Raw genomic sequence first — 15,395 nt, forward strand, 5'->3', positions numbered from 1 at the left:
CATCTTGACCCTGTTAAAAACATGCAGATGAGACCATTAACAGACACGTGTAACATTCTTATTGTGTTTTACATCCCAAACATTATTTTGCCACAATGCTTCATAGAGTAGATTTTCCGATATATATATTTATTTTACATGCTATTTTATTATTTTCATTAATAAGGTATAATTTCACAATAAGATTTTGACAGACAATAATAAGTAGTAGCCTATTAATGAAAGGAGAGAGACTATGATGGATTTCACTGAAAATACTAAAACATAAAATCCAGCTCTCCTTTACGCCAATGATTGAGAAACAGTTATGTAAACATCCTTCAACAAATCCTTTTTAGAAAAATAGGCAGCGGGGTATCATCTGTCAATAAGCGCCGCGGTAACAAAAGAGAATAATTTAATCCATAATAATCATTCAAAAGTAATCTAGTTATTTTCTTATTAGGCCTACATTTATTTTATTCATTTATCTAACTAAATGAGTCCTAATAAGATTGAAATCCTCCCCAAGGGCACCCTGGAGACATGTTAAATGGATTGCACATGATGGGCCATTTTCAGCCTGAAAAGTTACATTACTGGGCCTCTAGTTTCACACACACCAATTACTTCAGTGTTTTCTAAGGAAAGATTGCATTCAGCAGAGAGATTCTATGGAAATACAAAGGAGCTATGACCTTTATGTGTACACTATGCAAACATAGGGAGTAAATCTCACCCAGAGACTGATCACACTCAAATAATCCCCACTATTCCGCACTTGTCTTTGGATGGCAAGAAATAACTTCTGCCTATTTGTGTCACCTGCTCTGTGACCAGAGCCCTACTGAACTGGAACAGTAGCTTGATTCAGATCCTCTGCCAATTACAAGCAAACAAAACAGGGCTCAGACTACAAAATCTTGTATGACCTACTTAGTATCTTTCAGCTTGTTGCAGGCTAGACCTCTACTAAATGCAGAGAGTTTACAAACATGTATGACTGTGCTCCGTCACTGAGAACTTCACTCATTTCTTCCTTTAGCAGATTCTTTTATCCAAAGCGACTTCGGATTCCATTTTTTCACGAGCACAAATCAAAGTTACCAGGGTGACCATGTAGGCCTATTGATAATAAGATACTCAAACTGAGCAGCAGACCTGCAGACAACGACATTTTGCGTCAGTCGGTAAGTGAGCGCGGATAAGTTTTCTGTTTTGAGTCCCTGCGGGTTTGACAGCAGTCCACACGCCCTCCTGTGAGTTCACAAATAGGGATCTCTCTTCCTGCGTAGACACCACCCACCTGACAGACATGCATTCACAGGTGAAGTTGCTCAATGAAGGGAGAGCGACTCTGCTGTGGGCGAAGACAGCACTCACGACTGGCTTCGCTGCAATCTGATTAGTAGAGTAGCCTATAGACCAGACTTTTGATAAGAGCAGGCTAAATTCAGTGTTTTGGAAACATTTTTAAGAGGAAAAACCATTTCAGTCATATAAACTTGAAAGATGTGACATAGGCTATTGCACTAAGAAAATATTTATTATAGTCTTACTTTAAGTAGATGTATTTTTTTTTACAGAGATTAACAACTTTTTGAAGTATAATCATGCAGCCGTAAAGTATTCGCGTTTGTTCTCTGAAGTGGGTGACTTTGAAGATACATATTTTCATTCCTGACAAATCACTGAAATGGATGGGATTACCCCTTAAAAGGTTCACCGAGGAGCAGCGGAAGATGGGAAAATGGCAACTGACTATGGTAGGCTAATTCTGCGCAGCAGGCGCATTAATTTATGAATAATTTAAACTTTCGTGTCTTAATTAACATATGCCGATTTTTATTAAAGTGGTTTTGGTGATCATCTGTTAAACTGCCGTTATGTCTGTGCATATATTTTCTGCACTTGGTTGTTTAACTGTGTCAGCTCTGTATGTGTGTGCACTGAATGCTCTTGAAATAGTGGCGCATATCAAGTTCAGACACGGTGAGAAGGGAGGCCATCGTTCCATTTATACACCTGTTAGTCATAAGTCAGTAATGTGGGTCGAGTAAGATGGAAGGGTGGCGGACATTTGGGAGGTTGGAGGAAGGTCGACAGGCAGGCAGGGCAGGCCCCTGTCAGGTTGACTGCATATGGTGGTGTGGACCTCTCTTGAGCCGCATTATCTTTGCCAAATTGGACGCTTTAAAAAAAAACTACTGAACAGGACTAGCCTACTTTTGCAGGATCTGCTACTTGTAGTCATTATTGTGCATTATGATGGCTTGCTATTCGCTGGGTGTCCTTTGTGAATCAGTAGATGCAAAACATATTATCAAATTTGAATGCCAGGCCTTTTCAAATGCTGGTGAGTGTGCAGGACATGGAACTAGAAGTGAGAAAACTGGCTCTGTGTGAGTTGTTTGTATTTAGTGCAGCGTCCACAATAGGGACACCTTTGGTGCCATCAACTGTGATACAATTGCATAATGATTGACCAGAATACACAGGTCAGTTCAGGACTAAGTTTAACAGCTTCATTATGCCATCATGTGCCTTGTCCCATCTCTGAGAGGAAAAAGGGCAAACGGCCAATCTCTCCTCGTAGAAAGTATTTTCAGACAGGTCTAGCCAGACATTCTAGCACGACCTCAGCAAAACTACATAGCCTACAAACTCTTCCCACCTTGACAGTGGCCTCTTGTTAACTAGCCATTTAGTTCAATCATTAACTTGACTCTTAATTTTCATCTTGACCCAGTATCATGTGTTTTGCTGCTGGTGCCTTAATCATTACATCAGTGCGTTTCTGCAAGAACATGATGTACAGTCTTCTACTTCGATTGGCACTCTTGTCATGTGAAATCTAAGAGATTTGAAAACTGATATGAGCTTTTGTCTGACTGGCTGTAACTCTGTGCCATTATTTCCTCCACTGAGGTATTTGAACACATGAAGTAAAGCTAGTGACGTGCTTTGGTCTTATAATCCGTGTATCAATTCATCTGTTAAGAAAACCTGACAGTTCAGTTTCAACAGCTGGAACAAAGCAATGGATAGTGAACGGGGAAATATCTAATAGGGGCTATTAAGATGACGTAAGGGAACACCGTGTTACTGTATTTCAAAAAGATGAATCGAGATGTGGGATGAGGGCTTGCGTATTGAAGTGCAGATTTATGCTGATGCTATGAATTGAGTTGTATCCCAGCACCCTCTCAGGCTTTGTTAAAGGTTGATTAGTCTTAGTTTCCCAAAGCAGCTGCATTTCATTATCTTTTCCCTTTATGCGTAGGGTCATCTGTCCTTTTGTGTTGGTGCTCCACAAGTGTGTCACGAGCAGAGTGTCGTCTTAATTAATAAGGCTTGCTTTTCTTCACTAGGTAAAGCAGTAGGAAACGCACCTTCTAGAGAGCCTATATTTGCAGCATAGTGAGGGAACGAAGCAGGTGTAAAGACACTAATGAAGAAGAAGTGCATCACTGTAAAAGGAGTCAGTTTGAGAATTACTGATGATGGTTTTGCAAACGCACAGGACCCAACACATGTCTCTCTGCACGGAGACTATTATTTTAACCCATCAGCTCATAAGCTTGTCCATGTATGTCCAAGATGTAAACAGATAAACACTGGGGCATGTCCACTGAATCTGGTGTTTTAAATTGCTGTGTGGACTACATTACCCCAGGACTGATTATTATGGGCTTGCACTAGACAGTGGTTTTGCTGACACTTCAAAGCTTTTGCTTACCATGCATTACAAGCAGCAAGCCACCAGGACCTGTGTTGCTGCCCTGTCATGTCTGCATGAGATTACTAGAGTTGGGATGACGACGTTACATCAGTTCACACCCTTGGGGGGTTGACTCTAGCATATTTGTTGTAAGCAACTCAGTGCTACTTTTAACTCCTCCTTTAAGCCTCCTTGTATTTTTCAAAAACACCAGGGAGTGATGGTAGCAAGGTCAAAGATCAGGTAAAAACAAAAAGCTTAGTCTGGTGTTACCCTCATGTTGAACTTCATCAGCCCATTTTGATCCATCAGCTCTTTTAACATCTTGTCTTGACACTGACATAGACTCTGTGTCCGTTCTCCCATGAAGTTCACAGGAAATCACTTGAGGGTGCCTTTAAAAAAGTCATCTGAATCACAGCAAAGAGTTCCTTGTTTGCCGCCTCACCGAGCTGTGTGTCTGTGTGTCCTGCAGGATCCTGTTCAGGAGTGGGGTGAGGAGTTTGAGGATGGAGCCGTGTACGGGGTCACCCTGCGTAGGGAGCCCGTGCAGCCGGCGGCGGACGCCGGCGTGGCCGCGCCCTCCAACAGCTTCGTCCAGTACAGGACGTGTAAAGTGCGCAGGCTGAAGGCGGCCACGCTGGAGCGGCTGGTGTCCCAGCTGATGGTGCCGCTGGACTCCCAGGAGCAGGACGTCGCACACATCTTCCTGTCCACGTACCGCGCCTTCACCAGCACCAGCACGCTCATCGAGCTCCTCTTCAACAGGTGCTGCCCAAATAATGGACAGAAAATCGTTCATTGTAGATAGATAGATAGATAGATAACTTTAATGTCTTTCAGGTATACACATAGACACAGTGCACATTGAACGAAATTTCTTTGCAATTTCTAAACAATAGTAGCAAGAATATCCTCATTTAGATCTGGATATAAATTTAGATCAATAAAGTGCTTATTGTGTCCTAATAGTGCTTCATGTGCATAATTTAAAAGTTCTGTAAAAAGAGATATGTAGGAAAGGATCAGTCTGTGGTCATGTGTCAGTCTGTGGTCATTAAACAATTATTTTTGGGGCGTGTGTGTGTCTGTGGGTTGGGGGGGGAGTCATATCAATGTCCTTTAAGTGTAAAAGCCCTTCACATCGCAATGGCCTCACCTGTCTCTCTGTAATGGTAGATGTGAAAGCCGCTTGAGGTGTTATGTCATTACTTCTTCAAAACGGCTCCTTTTAGTCAGGCTGGTGTTTCGACTCGGCGGATCTATTTGTTGTTGATGTGTCCTCACTTACAAGGCACAGCACCTCTGCTGTGACATAATAAGCATTCTAACATGGGCTATTAGAGCCTCCACAAAGCCTTGCGCAACACTGGGGGAATCCACCCACAACAATGTGGCCTCTGTTTGGCTGCGCTGCTTTATCTCACACATTTATTTCACACATTTAAACTATTTTTGTTTCTGTCCAACAGAGAGGGCCTCAACTCTGAAGCTGGCCTCAAGCGGTGTCAAAAGAGGTAAGACCTGACCCACTCATTTGATCCTCTCATTTGTCACTGGCTTATTCAAGAGCACAATGTATTTAGGAAGAATGCACTCTTGTTATTTCCCCCCAGTCCTCTGGAGGCTTTGGTGCAGACGTGGTTGGAGGAGTTCAGTGAGGACCTTTGGGACCCTCCCCAGCACCCGTCTCTACGATTTCTCTCCCTCCACCTGAGGCAACACCCCTCACTGCGCTCTCTGGCCCAGCGCTCTGAAGCTCTGCTCAAGAAGTTCCAGAGTCAAGGTACTGTGAAACCTGCCCCATAACGTTTCTCACACTCATCACGGGAATACTGATGATGGGCTAGACCCGAAACGTTTGTTTCCCTGTTTTGTGTCTTTGGCTCATTATATATTTCGGTTTATGTTTTTAATACTAGTTCTTATAATTCAGCTTTTGTGTGCAACTTCTTTTCTTTCTCTGGACTTACTCATTTTTGGAGTTACGCACCAAGCGACACACAAAGAAAGACAAAGGCGCGGACGCCACTTTTTACTAACTTTACTTAATACTCATCACGCTCATTGACGATCCTACCAATTCCACTGTTCAAGACTCAATAACTTGTATTTTTTTGTATAAATCTGGTAGGTGTATTAATCCTTCTCATGTTTCTTTAATTGCCCTCCCTCTCAGCAAACGTAAACAATGGACAAGCTAGTCCAGCTGAAGAGTCAGATGTGGATGAAGATGAGCTAGAACCAGACACACCATTGGACCATCGGGGCTTTTTGGACTTCTCTGTGCAGGGCATTGCTGAGCAGCTTACTCGGCTGGACTCTGTGAGTGTTTAACACCACGTCCACCACTAACAATATGGGTGGAGCAGGTCGCATCCCTCTAATCTATCGTTTTTTACCCTGTTACCCAAACAGGAGCTGTTTGTGAAGGTGGTTCCATTCCAGTGTTTAGGCTGCATCTGGTCTCAGCGCGACAAAGAGAACCTCTCCCCCACCGTCCGTGCCACCATAGCCCAGTTCAATGCCGTCACCAACCAGGTCATTTCCTCCATCCTCTGCCAAGCAGCCAGCTCCAGCCCGGCCTCCACACGCTGCCCCAGCCAACCCCACGTCCAGAGGGCAAAGGTCATTGAGAAATGGATAAAGGTGGCACAGGTGAGGACACCTGCACCCCAGTATATTAACGTTCTAAATCATGATCACTGTCCATGTTCTATGTCAAGTTATTAGTGCCACAACTCATACAAATGTACAAATACAAATGTTTATCTGGGGTCTGGGTGTCTTTTTCACAGGAGTGTAGGCAGTTGAGGAATTTCTCCTCCTTAAAAGCCATTCTGTCTGCCCTACAATCAAATCCCATCTACAGGCTAAGAAAGACATGGTCTGCTGTTAGTAGGTGAGAATCACAATGAATACAAATCTAAAGAGCTTCCTTTTGACTACTATCATATTTTGATAGTTTTACTGTTCTAAATATGTAAATGTCTGCATGAGAACATGTCTACACGTTTACACATATATTGGTACCATTTTCATAATGGCCAGTTGACCATAGGGGACCACATGTGACCGTGTGAGAGATTGAGAGAATGAATAACTGGCCATGTACAGTATGTTGACAGCAATGTGTTTCTCTCCTGGGTCTCCGCAGAGAGAGCACGGCCTCATTTGAGAGCCTGTGTGAGACACTACCAGATGAGAACTGTGTGCTTACCAGCAGGGAGATCTTCACAGAGGTGAGGAAGAAATGGCAATCATCTCACAATCCTCTCACACCCACTAACATACACAGACAGACTTGCAGTGAGGCGTACAGTGCAAAGCAGAAAGAGCTGGATTGGAATGAGCATGAACCTTGTCCATAGAAAATGTCTCTCCAATTTGTCTTCCACTCTGTAAACATGACAACTATTATGTCTTTATTGCATTATAGGTTACATAATGTATTTAACTTATGGGTTGTGTTTCCCCTATGCCTCCATTTTTGTCATTTGTCAGAGTTAATGTTTCGTGAACGACTTCAGATTTGTGTGTTCATTAACCTAGGCTTTTGCCTAAACTTGAGCACTCAACTTAAACTGATCATAATAATTGCATTCCTATGCCTGCATATATCTACTCTGCTGGATTTCTATTATTCTAACTTGGCGCTACTAAAGCTAATGTAGTCTTTTGTGATTCACCTCACTGTGTGTTCACTGTGTGCTGTGTGTTCACTAATTCGGTTAAATTGGGTTAAATGCAGAGAACTGAATTTCCCTCACGGGATCAAAAAAGTATATATTCTATTCTATTCTTTTTTTGGAATGTCTAAAAGTGTGAGTCTAAGGTTGCAGTTATGTCCCGGGGGCTTAAAGGTGGGGGGGGTTGGGGTGTGGTAAAATCGATATCTGTTGTTGTCCCACATGAAGGTGTTTTCGTTCTCCATGATCCGCAGCGACTTTAACCCACATGATTAGGGAATGAGTTTCAGGTGCTCCCTGTCCCAAGGACTTATTTTGTCTGTGTCAACAGTACTTTGCATGCAAGCGCCGTTTTAGCTCAATGTTCTCGCTGTGTTCCCTTGCATGAAAGTACCATTGTTCACTCTGCTTTTAGAATATCAAGAGGTTAGGAGTCCCTGAATGCCTCTGCTTGACAACACTGGGCTTTTTAGTAATTAAGGACTCAAAAAGCTTGCTGTGAGACTGAAGATCAGAATTCTTACATAAGAAAAGACAAAGTTAACTGCAGTAACAGCCAGAGAAAAGGAATGCACAATAAATATGTCCAGCCACAGAAAAGAGAAAACAACCTTTATTTTTAATCTTAATGTGATATCCTTTGTTTTGGTTTAGGATGGAAGTCAACCAGCCATGGAGACCATTTCTCCTAAGACTCTGAAAAGATACAGCATCTCAAGACAAATAGTAAGAACTCAGAGGAGATAGTTTTTTTCTTTGCAGTAAATGGGCTCTTTGGAGAAATAAGGAGCAGTTATAGTTTAAATTGATCATTTTCTGAGGTCAGTGCAGTAAAAGAAAAAAGGTTATTTTAAAGATCTTAAGTTGAACTTAACTTGAATTGGGCTGAGACAATTGGAATTTGACTTATTTTTTATGAGTTGAAATTAAGAAAACAGAATGTTTAACAGTGTATATTATGTTCCGCTTTATGACTTCCTATTTCTTTAGCACTGACTATAACAAAGATGAAATGTATACACTAGCACTGAAAATGCTGACTTGAGGAGTACACCAAGGGAACATGTGGGCTGTGGTTAGTTCATTCTGTAGCTTTTGGTTAGCATTTTATCTTCTGGGAAATCCTGTGTAGAAACTAACTTTTCAGCTGAGAAAGGCAGGTTTCTGTTGTGATTGTTGCTCTATATGACGTCTTTGGAAGTCACTACAGAGCTTAGTCAAATTGTGTTGCTTTCAAGGTCAAACGTCAGCCAACATTTAGCCTTCAAAATGTCAGCTTCCTTCCCTGTCATTTAGACATGTCCTTGTATTTTTGTAGAGTGTCACAAACGGAGTTGTTCCATACCTCGGCACATATCTCACTGTTCTCACAATGCTGGACACGGCCTTGACAGACACTATAGAGGTGAGACTCCTAGCTGACAAGAATGATGTTGTGGCGTAGTGCTCTACATTAAAGTGTAGATTAACTTAAAAGGAGCATCGGATATGTAAATGTTATTTGGGTGTTTGGTCTATCTATATCGAATAAGTAAGGGATAACGGCCGACGAGGTGACCGGTTCGATGGAAATAATGGCTAGGTGGAGGTCTAGAACTCCGGCGACGTGCGAAGCACGGAGACGGAGTTACCTCCGCCGTGCCATTATTTCCATCGAACCGGTCGACCTCGAAGGCCGTTATCCCGCTTATCTCCCGTTTGTATTCATAACCTGTATATTTAGAACATAGTTTTATTCCACCGTTGCGTCCGTTAACATCGCTAAAACTGTCTTGACTGTGGGACTACTTTCCGCCACATATCAACTTTCTACTTGCAGGACAAAACTGCCGTTACTAGTTCTAAAGTGGATGGTTGCTATGGCCAAAGGCCAGTCGTTAGTTCTAAATGGCTGGTTGCTACGGCCAAAAGCCAGTCGTTAGTTCTATCTCTCCCGTTGTCAAGCGGCCATATCCCAGGATTCTGATTAACTTTGACTTTGAAAGATCGCTACTTTTATAGCCTACATGGCATCAAACTAGCTACAATCCACCTCCGTCATATGCTACAATGTTACTATGGTTCTGCACGTCTGTATTTCAGCTTGGATGCAACGTGACAGTTCATTTAAACTTCGCAACGAGTTTGGCGAATTAATATTCAAGTGTTATACGGGAACTACTTCATAGGTAGCAGGTTATACGAAGTTAATGGCCACCCCATCAGCCAATCAGAGAAGAGAATTCCATTGTTGAGGGAGATAAGTGTCATTATAGACACCCATTTACCAATTTAGCACTTACATTATATGCATATGGTCATATTATATCAGTATATTTTGTTGAAAAGACATTTTGTGTAAAACAGGCATGTACTGTATTACGTGGTCCATAGCTACCTCAAGGAGGTTGGATCTAACTTGTCGTTCCTGTCTCTTTTATTCTATATCCCTGTCTTTTGGTGTATGTCCTAAGGGGGGCCTTATAAACTTTGAGAAGAGGAGACGGGTGAGTTCCTGCTTTCTTTCCATCAGTGCATATTTCACTATATTTTAGATGATGCCATTTAAGAATGAAAGAAAATCAATTAATCAATTAAAATGTGTATTTTACATAATCTCATGTACTTAAATAATTGACATAATTGAGTATAGTGACTAGTCTTGTTTGTTCTTTTGAGATAGCAGCTATGTCTGACTGTGCTTGTCACTCTCCATCTTCGCAGGAATACGAGATTCTTTCTCAGATCCGCCAGATGCAGTTCTCCTGCTCACAGTACACTTTGCCTTATCATCCCCAAATTGCTGCCTGGCTCCTAGGTCAGAGGCTACTTGCAGACCAGGAAAGGTTGGTGTCTATCTAAGAAAAATATATATTTCAATCATCAACACATTTGGTTGCTGTCATCATAATGAATACATTGTGTATACTGAAAAAGAACAATTATATCGACCATTACATGAATGTGGCAAAAACCTTTATCTTGCTGGTCTGAGTCAATACTTTATTCATGAGCATTTGTGTTTCTTTTCAATCAGTTATGACATTTCCCGTCAGTTGGAGCCTCCTGTAGATACTTGTCACCGGACCTCCAGCTCCTGGAGTCATCGGTCCCTCACCAGGAAACTGTCTTCGTAAGTGCTGGGCGTTTTCCCTTAAAAAAAAAAAGAGGCTGTTTTTATCGATTCATGAATGACGAATCATTTAAGGACTGCTGTAAGTCTTTCACATTCAAGTTTTGAGGTTCTGGAGCCAAAGCGGTTTCTCAAACAACTCTTTCTTGGGGATCCTTTCAGCCTTCTGATGGTGAGTGACGAGTCCAAAAAGATGTACGCAGACCAGATCAGTGTCTCCTCCTCTGGCTCCAGTGGCTCTGAAATGGAGGACCTCTCAAACTCCTCCCCACTTCGGCGAGAGGTAGGCTACAACTTATTGGTTTTCTGTACACCTGCCTCACAGCCCACCCCACCCCACCTACAGTACTAGTGCAAACCAGTGAACCAGCAACATTTCCTCCGTTAGTATTCATTGCAAAGCAAACATCCAGGTCATTCCCAGACTCCTTCCCCACAGGGCAATACATTTACACAGCCAAAAGACATCCTGGGTCACTTATGATTAATTATCATAGTGCTCCCCCAAGCTTTAACTAATTCAACAATCTGTTGGGACCTCTGTCCTTGCTGCAGCAGGCCCGCTGCACCAAGCAATGTTAACTAAACATGTCCTTGAGGTTTGCATTTGCATTTAGAGTTTCCAGCATCAACAGGACTGAAATTAATGTTCCTAGTTAGAGGCCATGCTCAGCATTATACAATGTTTGCTGAAGTTCTGTTAGTGCTGTACAGGCTGATTATTAGTAATAAAAGAAAACAAGTTTATCTCGGAAAGACATTATCATTACAGCTTGATATAAATCTTTTTAAAACGGTTGTCGCTGATTTATAGTAATGTCCTATGTATTAGCAGCATAGCAGTATAAACTGCATGACCGTTTTAGGCGAATTAATAAAGACAAAACCCTGTGTTGATTGCATCCCAGCATGCCAGCATCTCAATGGATCAGAATCAGATCAGTGTTTTACACAGGAAGAATGAAGAGAAGAAAAGAAAGGCATTGTGTTATAGCTGTTATATAGCTGAAGAAATTTGGTAGAATCGATGTATAAACCTGCACCTCAACCATAACGAACCAAACAAAGCCATTCTTGTCAATGGGTGTCATTGTGATTTATTTTCCACTGAAGTCATAACAAACAACTACCCTCTTCTCCACCTCTGTCTGTAGTCTCTCTCTAGTTCCTGCCACAACATGGCTGACTCCTTCCCATCCTCTGCCTCCTCGGACACCAGCAGCGCCTGTGGTTCCTTGACGTCCAGTTCACAGCCAGACCTCTCGGGTCCCCCGCCCTCTCCACTCTCGCTAGCGCCACCCAAGAGCGCTTTGTCCTCCACACACAAGCGGTCTGTGTCGATGACCTCGCTGCCCGTGTACAACCGGCAGGTGGCCGACTCCTGCATAATCCGTGTCAGCTTGATGGGTTGTGAGAGCAGCAATGGAAACATGTACAAAAGTATTCTGGTAAGACCGACTAAAATTTTCACATTCTTAATGGTTGAAATGATCAATGACTATTAGAACGCTAATACAATGGCCTGTGTTGGGTCATCATACTACCTGACCATGACCTGTTTCAATCGATGAGAATATATTGAGAATTACATCTAATTTGATTGATCATAACTTAGTCTGTAGTTAATGAAATGTCTTAGATGCGGCGTTTTGCGATCACAATGACCATAAAAAGAGGTTTTTAAAAGTAATCTTTTGGCAATTGATCTTGGTGTCCCAATGAAAACAATGACAAAAAAATTAATCATGAAGGAATTCCGGGAAAAAACAATATCTCATGAAGAAATATTTTCAACAAAAACTTAAGTGCCACAACTACTGGCTGGGAGGCCTGATACAGTAGTCGAGGGCTCGAGGCATGAGATAACCATGACGTTTACCAGGAGTTGGGTAGAGTATCTGGCCTGATTTCTCTTAAATTGAATAGTGACCAAGGCAACATGGTCACCTTGGTGAGCCAGAGATGTCAATTTTGATACAATGATGTGTAGTTTGTTTGGGAGGACCAGTTGTTCAGTCTTTGAGAGGTTCAGCTGAAGGTAATGTCCCTTCATCCACAAGATATGTCTGAGAGAAATTCAGAGGTCCAGGGTGTTGTCAGGGAATAGCAGTGCAGACTGCATCATCTGCATAGCAGTGGTATGAGAAGCCATGCGAGCGGCTAATCGATGAAGAGAATGGGCCCCATCACCGAGCCTTGGGGTATGTCTTTAGTGAGGTAGTGAGATGTGGATTGAGGATTGCTGCTCTAGCCAAGACACGTTGATCAAACGCCCCGTGAAGTAGGATTCAAACCAGGACAGTGTTGTGCCTGTCATGTCCATGTTTGATAAAATGGACAGAAGGATGCAGTGGTTAAGCCTATTGAAGGCAGCCAATACGTCGAGTAGGATGAGTACCGAAGATTGAGTTGTTGTCCTGGTTTCTTTTAAAGGCTTTGGTCACAGACAACAGAACCATTTTGGTTGAGTTCAGGTGAATGACATTTTGTTTTTCCCTCCACAGCTCACCAGTCAGGACAAGACAGTGCAAGTGATTCAGAGAGCCTTAGAAAAACACCACCTTGAGACCATGAACAGCCATGACTTCACCCTGAGTCAGGTTCTATCAGAAGGCAAAGGTAAACTTTACATTGACAAAGTTATTAGTGCCTCAAGCATACTTTTACACACTTAAAACACTTTTGTTGATGTGTCCAGTATGTTATGTGTAATTAAATGTGGAAGAGCATGTGCACATGATGCAAATGGAAATGAAATGTGAGATTAAAATAGATTTATTAGACTAGACATGTGACCTACAGTACATTGCCATATGATTCAAAATGAAAGTCCCTGCCACAGTGTCATCTAAATAATCTTTTCCCCTTTTACAGAGCTTCTCATCCCAGACAAAGCCAATGTGTTCTACGCCATGTCCACATCTGCAAACTATGACTTTGTTCTACGCCACTGCCCAAAAGGATACCGCAGGCCCCCACTGAGTGCGTCTGGTTTAGGCACACTAACTAGAGGACAGAAGTAACAGCGCCATCTCCAGGCCAGATTTCAAGCAAAGCCGAAGAGGATGAAGTCAAACTTTTGCATCGCTTTGTGAATTTTTAGCCATATTTTTATATTGTACATTTTATGTAAAAAAAAAAAAAAACTTCACTTCAAAGCACTTTGAGATGGATCATTGGATTTACACTGAAACTTAAGCTAACAGGCAAGGAGATTTCTATTCTTGTCTTGTTGGCAGTAGAGTATGATCTGTTACTGAGAGGACAGCTTATTTATTAATGACGCAAATGATCCATGAACTGTATCCTGTCATCCCCATCCCCTTTCAAACACACACAGACAGAGAGAGAGAGAATGTGGCTGTTTCAAGTCCAAATAAACTTGGTGTGATTTGTTATAACTGTTTTTATCTTGTTAACAATGTAACAATTTTGACCTGGGTCGGATATTGGCGATGCCTACTTATTTCTATAGGAACTATAAGAATATTGTACTTTGAGACAAAACATTATAATCTTAGAATACTATAGATAATATACTGTAGCTGCAGGCAGCAATGAGGGGGGCAATCAAGCAGGAGCAAGTTTCATGTCTAGCAACTAAAGATTGGCTGAGATATACAGTCACTTCCTGTTTCGCCGCTTGGCAGTTTATTCTGTGTCCTCAAGATGGGGTCATGAGACCCTGTACCAAGTGTGCATCCCAAGCTCTATTTGCATGTGGCCTCTCTCCTCGGTCCGTGGTCCTCCAGCTCGTGCCCCGGAAATCATTCAAAGCTCGACATCATTGAGGATGTCTCATTTGTCTAATAGACCTCTGCAGTTCACCTACAAAAAAGCAACCAAAGCTGCCATCTTTGCCCATATCAGGAGATCTGGGTGTTAATTGAAGCAAACTACCTATAGCAAGTTGCACTGTAAGTTAGCTCTGGGGTAGCAAAGATCAAAGTGTGCTGTCTTCATATACCGAAGATCACAGTTCCACTCGAAGGCAGAGGATGAAACTGTATAGAGCAACATTTCTGAATTTCTGCATTTCTGATATCTTTGTCCCCGTGAGAGTTTATATCCAAAATCCCCATGTTATTTTCCCATAGAAAAACATCTCAAGTTACTGGATCTCTTTATTTGGACAAAGATGGTAGCTTTTTGGTAGGCTAACTTCAGAGATCTATTGCAACCAGAGGAGGTGAGAACAAGGAGAGAGGTGGAAGGGCTGATGCGTAAGGAAATACAATAGCATCCTATGCAAAAACAGTTTCAGTCAGAATTATGTGATCATTGGTCCAAGCTGGCAAGGTGAAACGAATGTCTGTCCATTAACTTTCACCTCATTATCAGGGTTAATAAGTGGGAATACTCCCATGTTCATGTGATATTTTTTAAGTTCATATTCTCTGAAATTTGTATGTATTATGGTCTGTTTATTATAGCAGAAGAGGTGATGTGCCATATCATCAGTAATTGACGTCTAATTGATGCGTGAGTGAGCATGACTTCTCGTTTCTCATATCTGCCTCTCCTTCGTTCCTCCATCCTCCTATCGTTTCTTCCTCGTTTCCTTCACAAAATGAATAGAAGGATAGGAGGAAGGATGGACAAATAGAGAAATGATCTGCACAAGTTTGGTTTTGATATGTGATTTGATAAGCATTGTTGAGATATGAGCTAATTTCCTGTAATTTTATATATCCCCGCCCCAGTGGTAAAATGTTACCAAATGCATTGTGTCCTCATGAGTTGGTCCCAAGTCCATATACCAAGTTTGGTTTCCACACATCAAAGCGTTGCTGAGATATGAGCCTACTTCCTGTGATTACAGTCCCCTTAGGTCAAAGGTCACCAAATGTATTGAGCCTCCTATTAATTGAATCCTGAGTCCTTGTACCGAGTT

The 15,395-nt window shown here is 42.0% G+C and overlaps 1 protein-coding gene across 1 annotated transcript; it reads left to right on the forward strand.

Annotated features, from left to right (window-relative positions):
- Nucleotides 1-1,323: 1,323 nt before the first annotated feature.
- LOC134076813 (ral guanine nucleotide dissociation stimulator-like 1) lies at nucleotides 1,324-13,902 on the forward strand. The gene is made up of 17 exons (XM_062532061.1): nucleotides 1,324-1,745; nucleotides 4,176-4,468; nucleotides 5,173-5,217; nucleotides 5,317-5,486; nucleotides 5,880-6,025; nucleotides 6,119-6,358; nucleotides 6,499-6,602; nucleotides 6,858-6,942; nucleotides 8,044-8,115; nucleotides 8,708-8,794; nucleotides 9,843-9,875; nucleotides 10,093-10,214; nucleotides 10,406-10,501; nucleotides 10,664-10,784; nucleotides 11,656-11,949; nucleotides 13,006-13,120; nucleotides 13,376-13,902. Exons 1-17 carry the CDS (start codon nucleotides 1,680-1,682, stop codon nucleotides 13,522-13,524), a joined length of 2,238 nt encoding a protein of 745 aa, XP_062388045.1. The 5' UTR covers nucleotides 1,324-1,679; the 3' UTR covers nucleotides 13,525-13,902.
- The last annotated feature ends 1,493 nt before the right edge of the window (nucleotides 13,903-15,395 follow it).

The sequence above is a fragment of the Sardina pilchardus genome, chromosome 3, assembly GCF_963854185.1.
Source record: "Sardina pilchardus chromosome 3, fSarPil1.1, whole genome shotgun sequence".
NCBI classification, from domain to species: domain Eukaryota; kingdom Metazoa; phylum Chordata; class Actinopteri; order Clupeiformes; family Clupeidae; genus Sardina; species Sardina pilchardus.

Excerpts from the sequence above, each read along its gene's own strand:
- LOC134076813 (XM_062532061.1), top strand. The coding sequence starts at position 1,680 with ATGGGATTACCCCTTAAAAGGTTCACCGAGGAGCAGCGGAAGATGGGA. Across the intron at positions 10,502-10,663 it reads CTCACCAGGAAACTGTCTTC|CCTTCTGATGGTGAGTGACG; the intron begins GTAAGTGCTGGG and ends GGATCCTTTCAG. Across the intron at positions 11,950-13,005 it reads ACATGTACAAAAGTATTCTG|CTCACCAGTCAGGACAAGAC; the intron begins GTAAGACCGACT and ends TTCCCTCCACAG.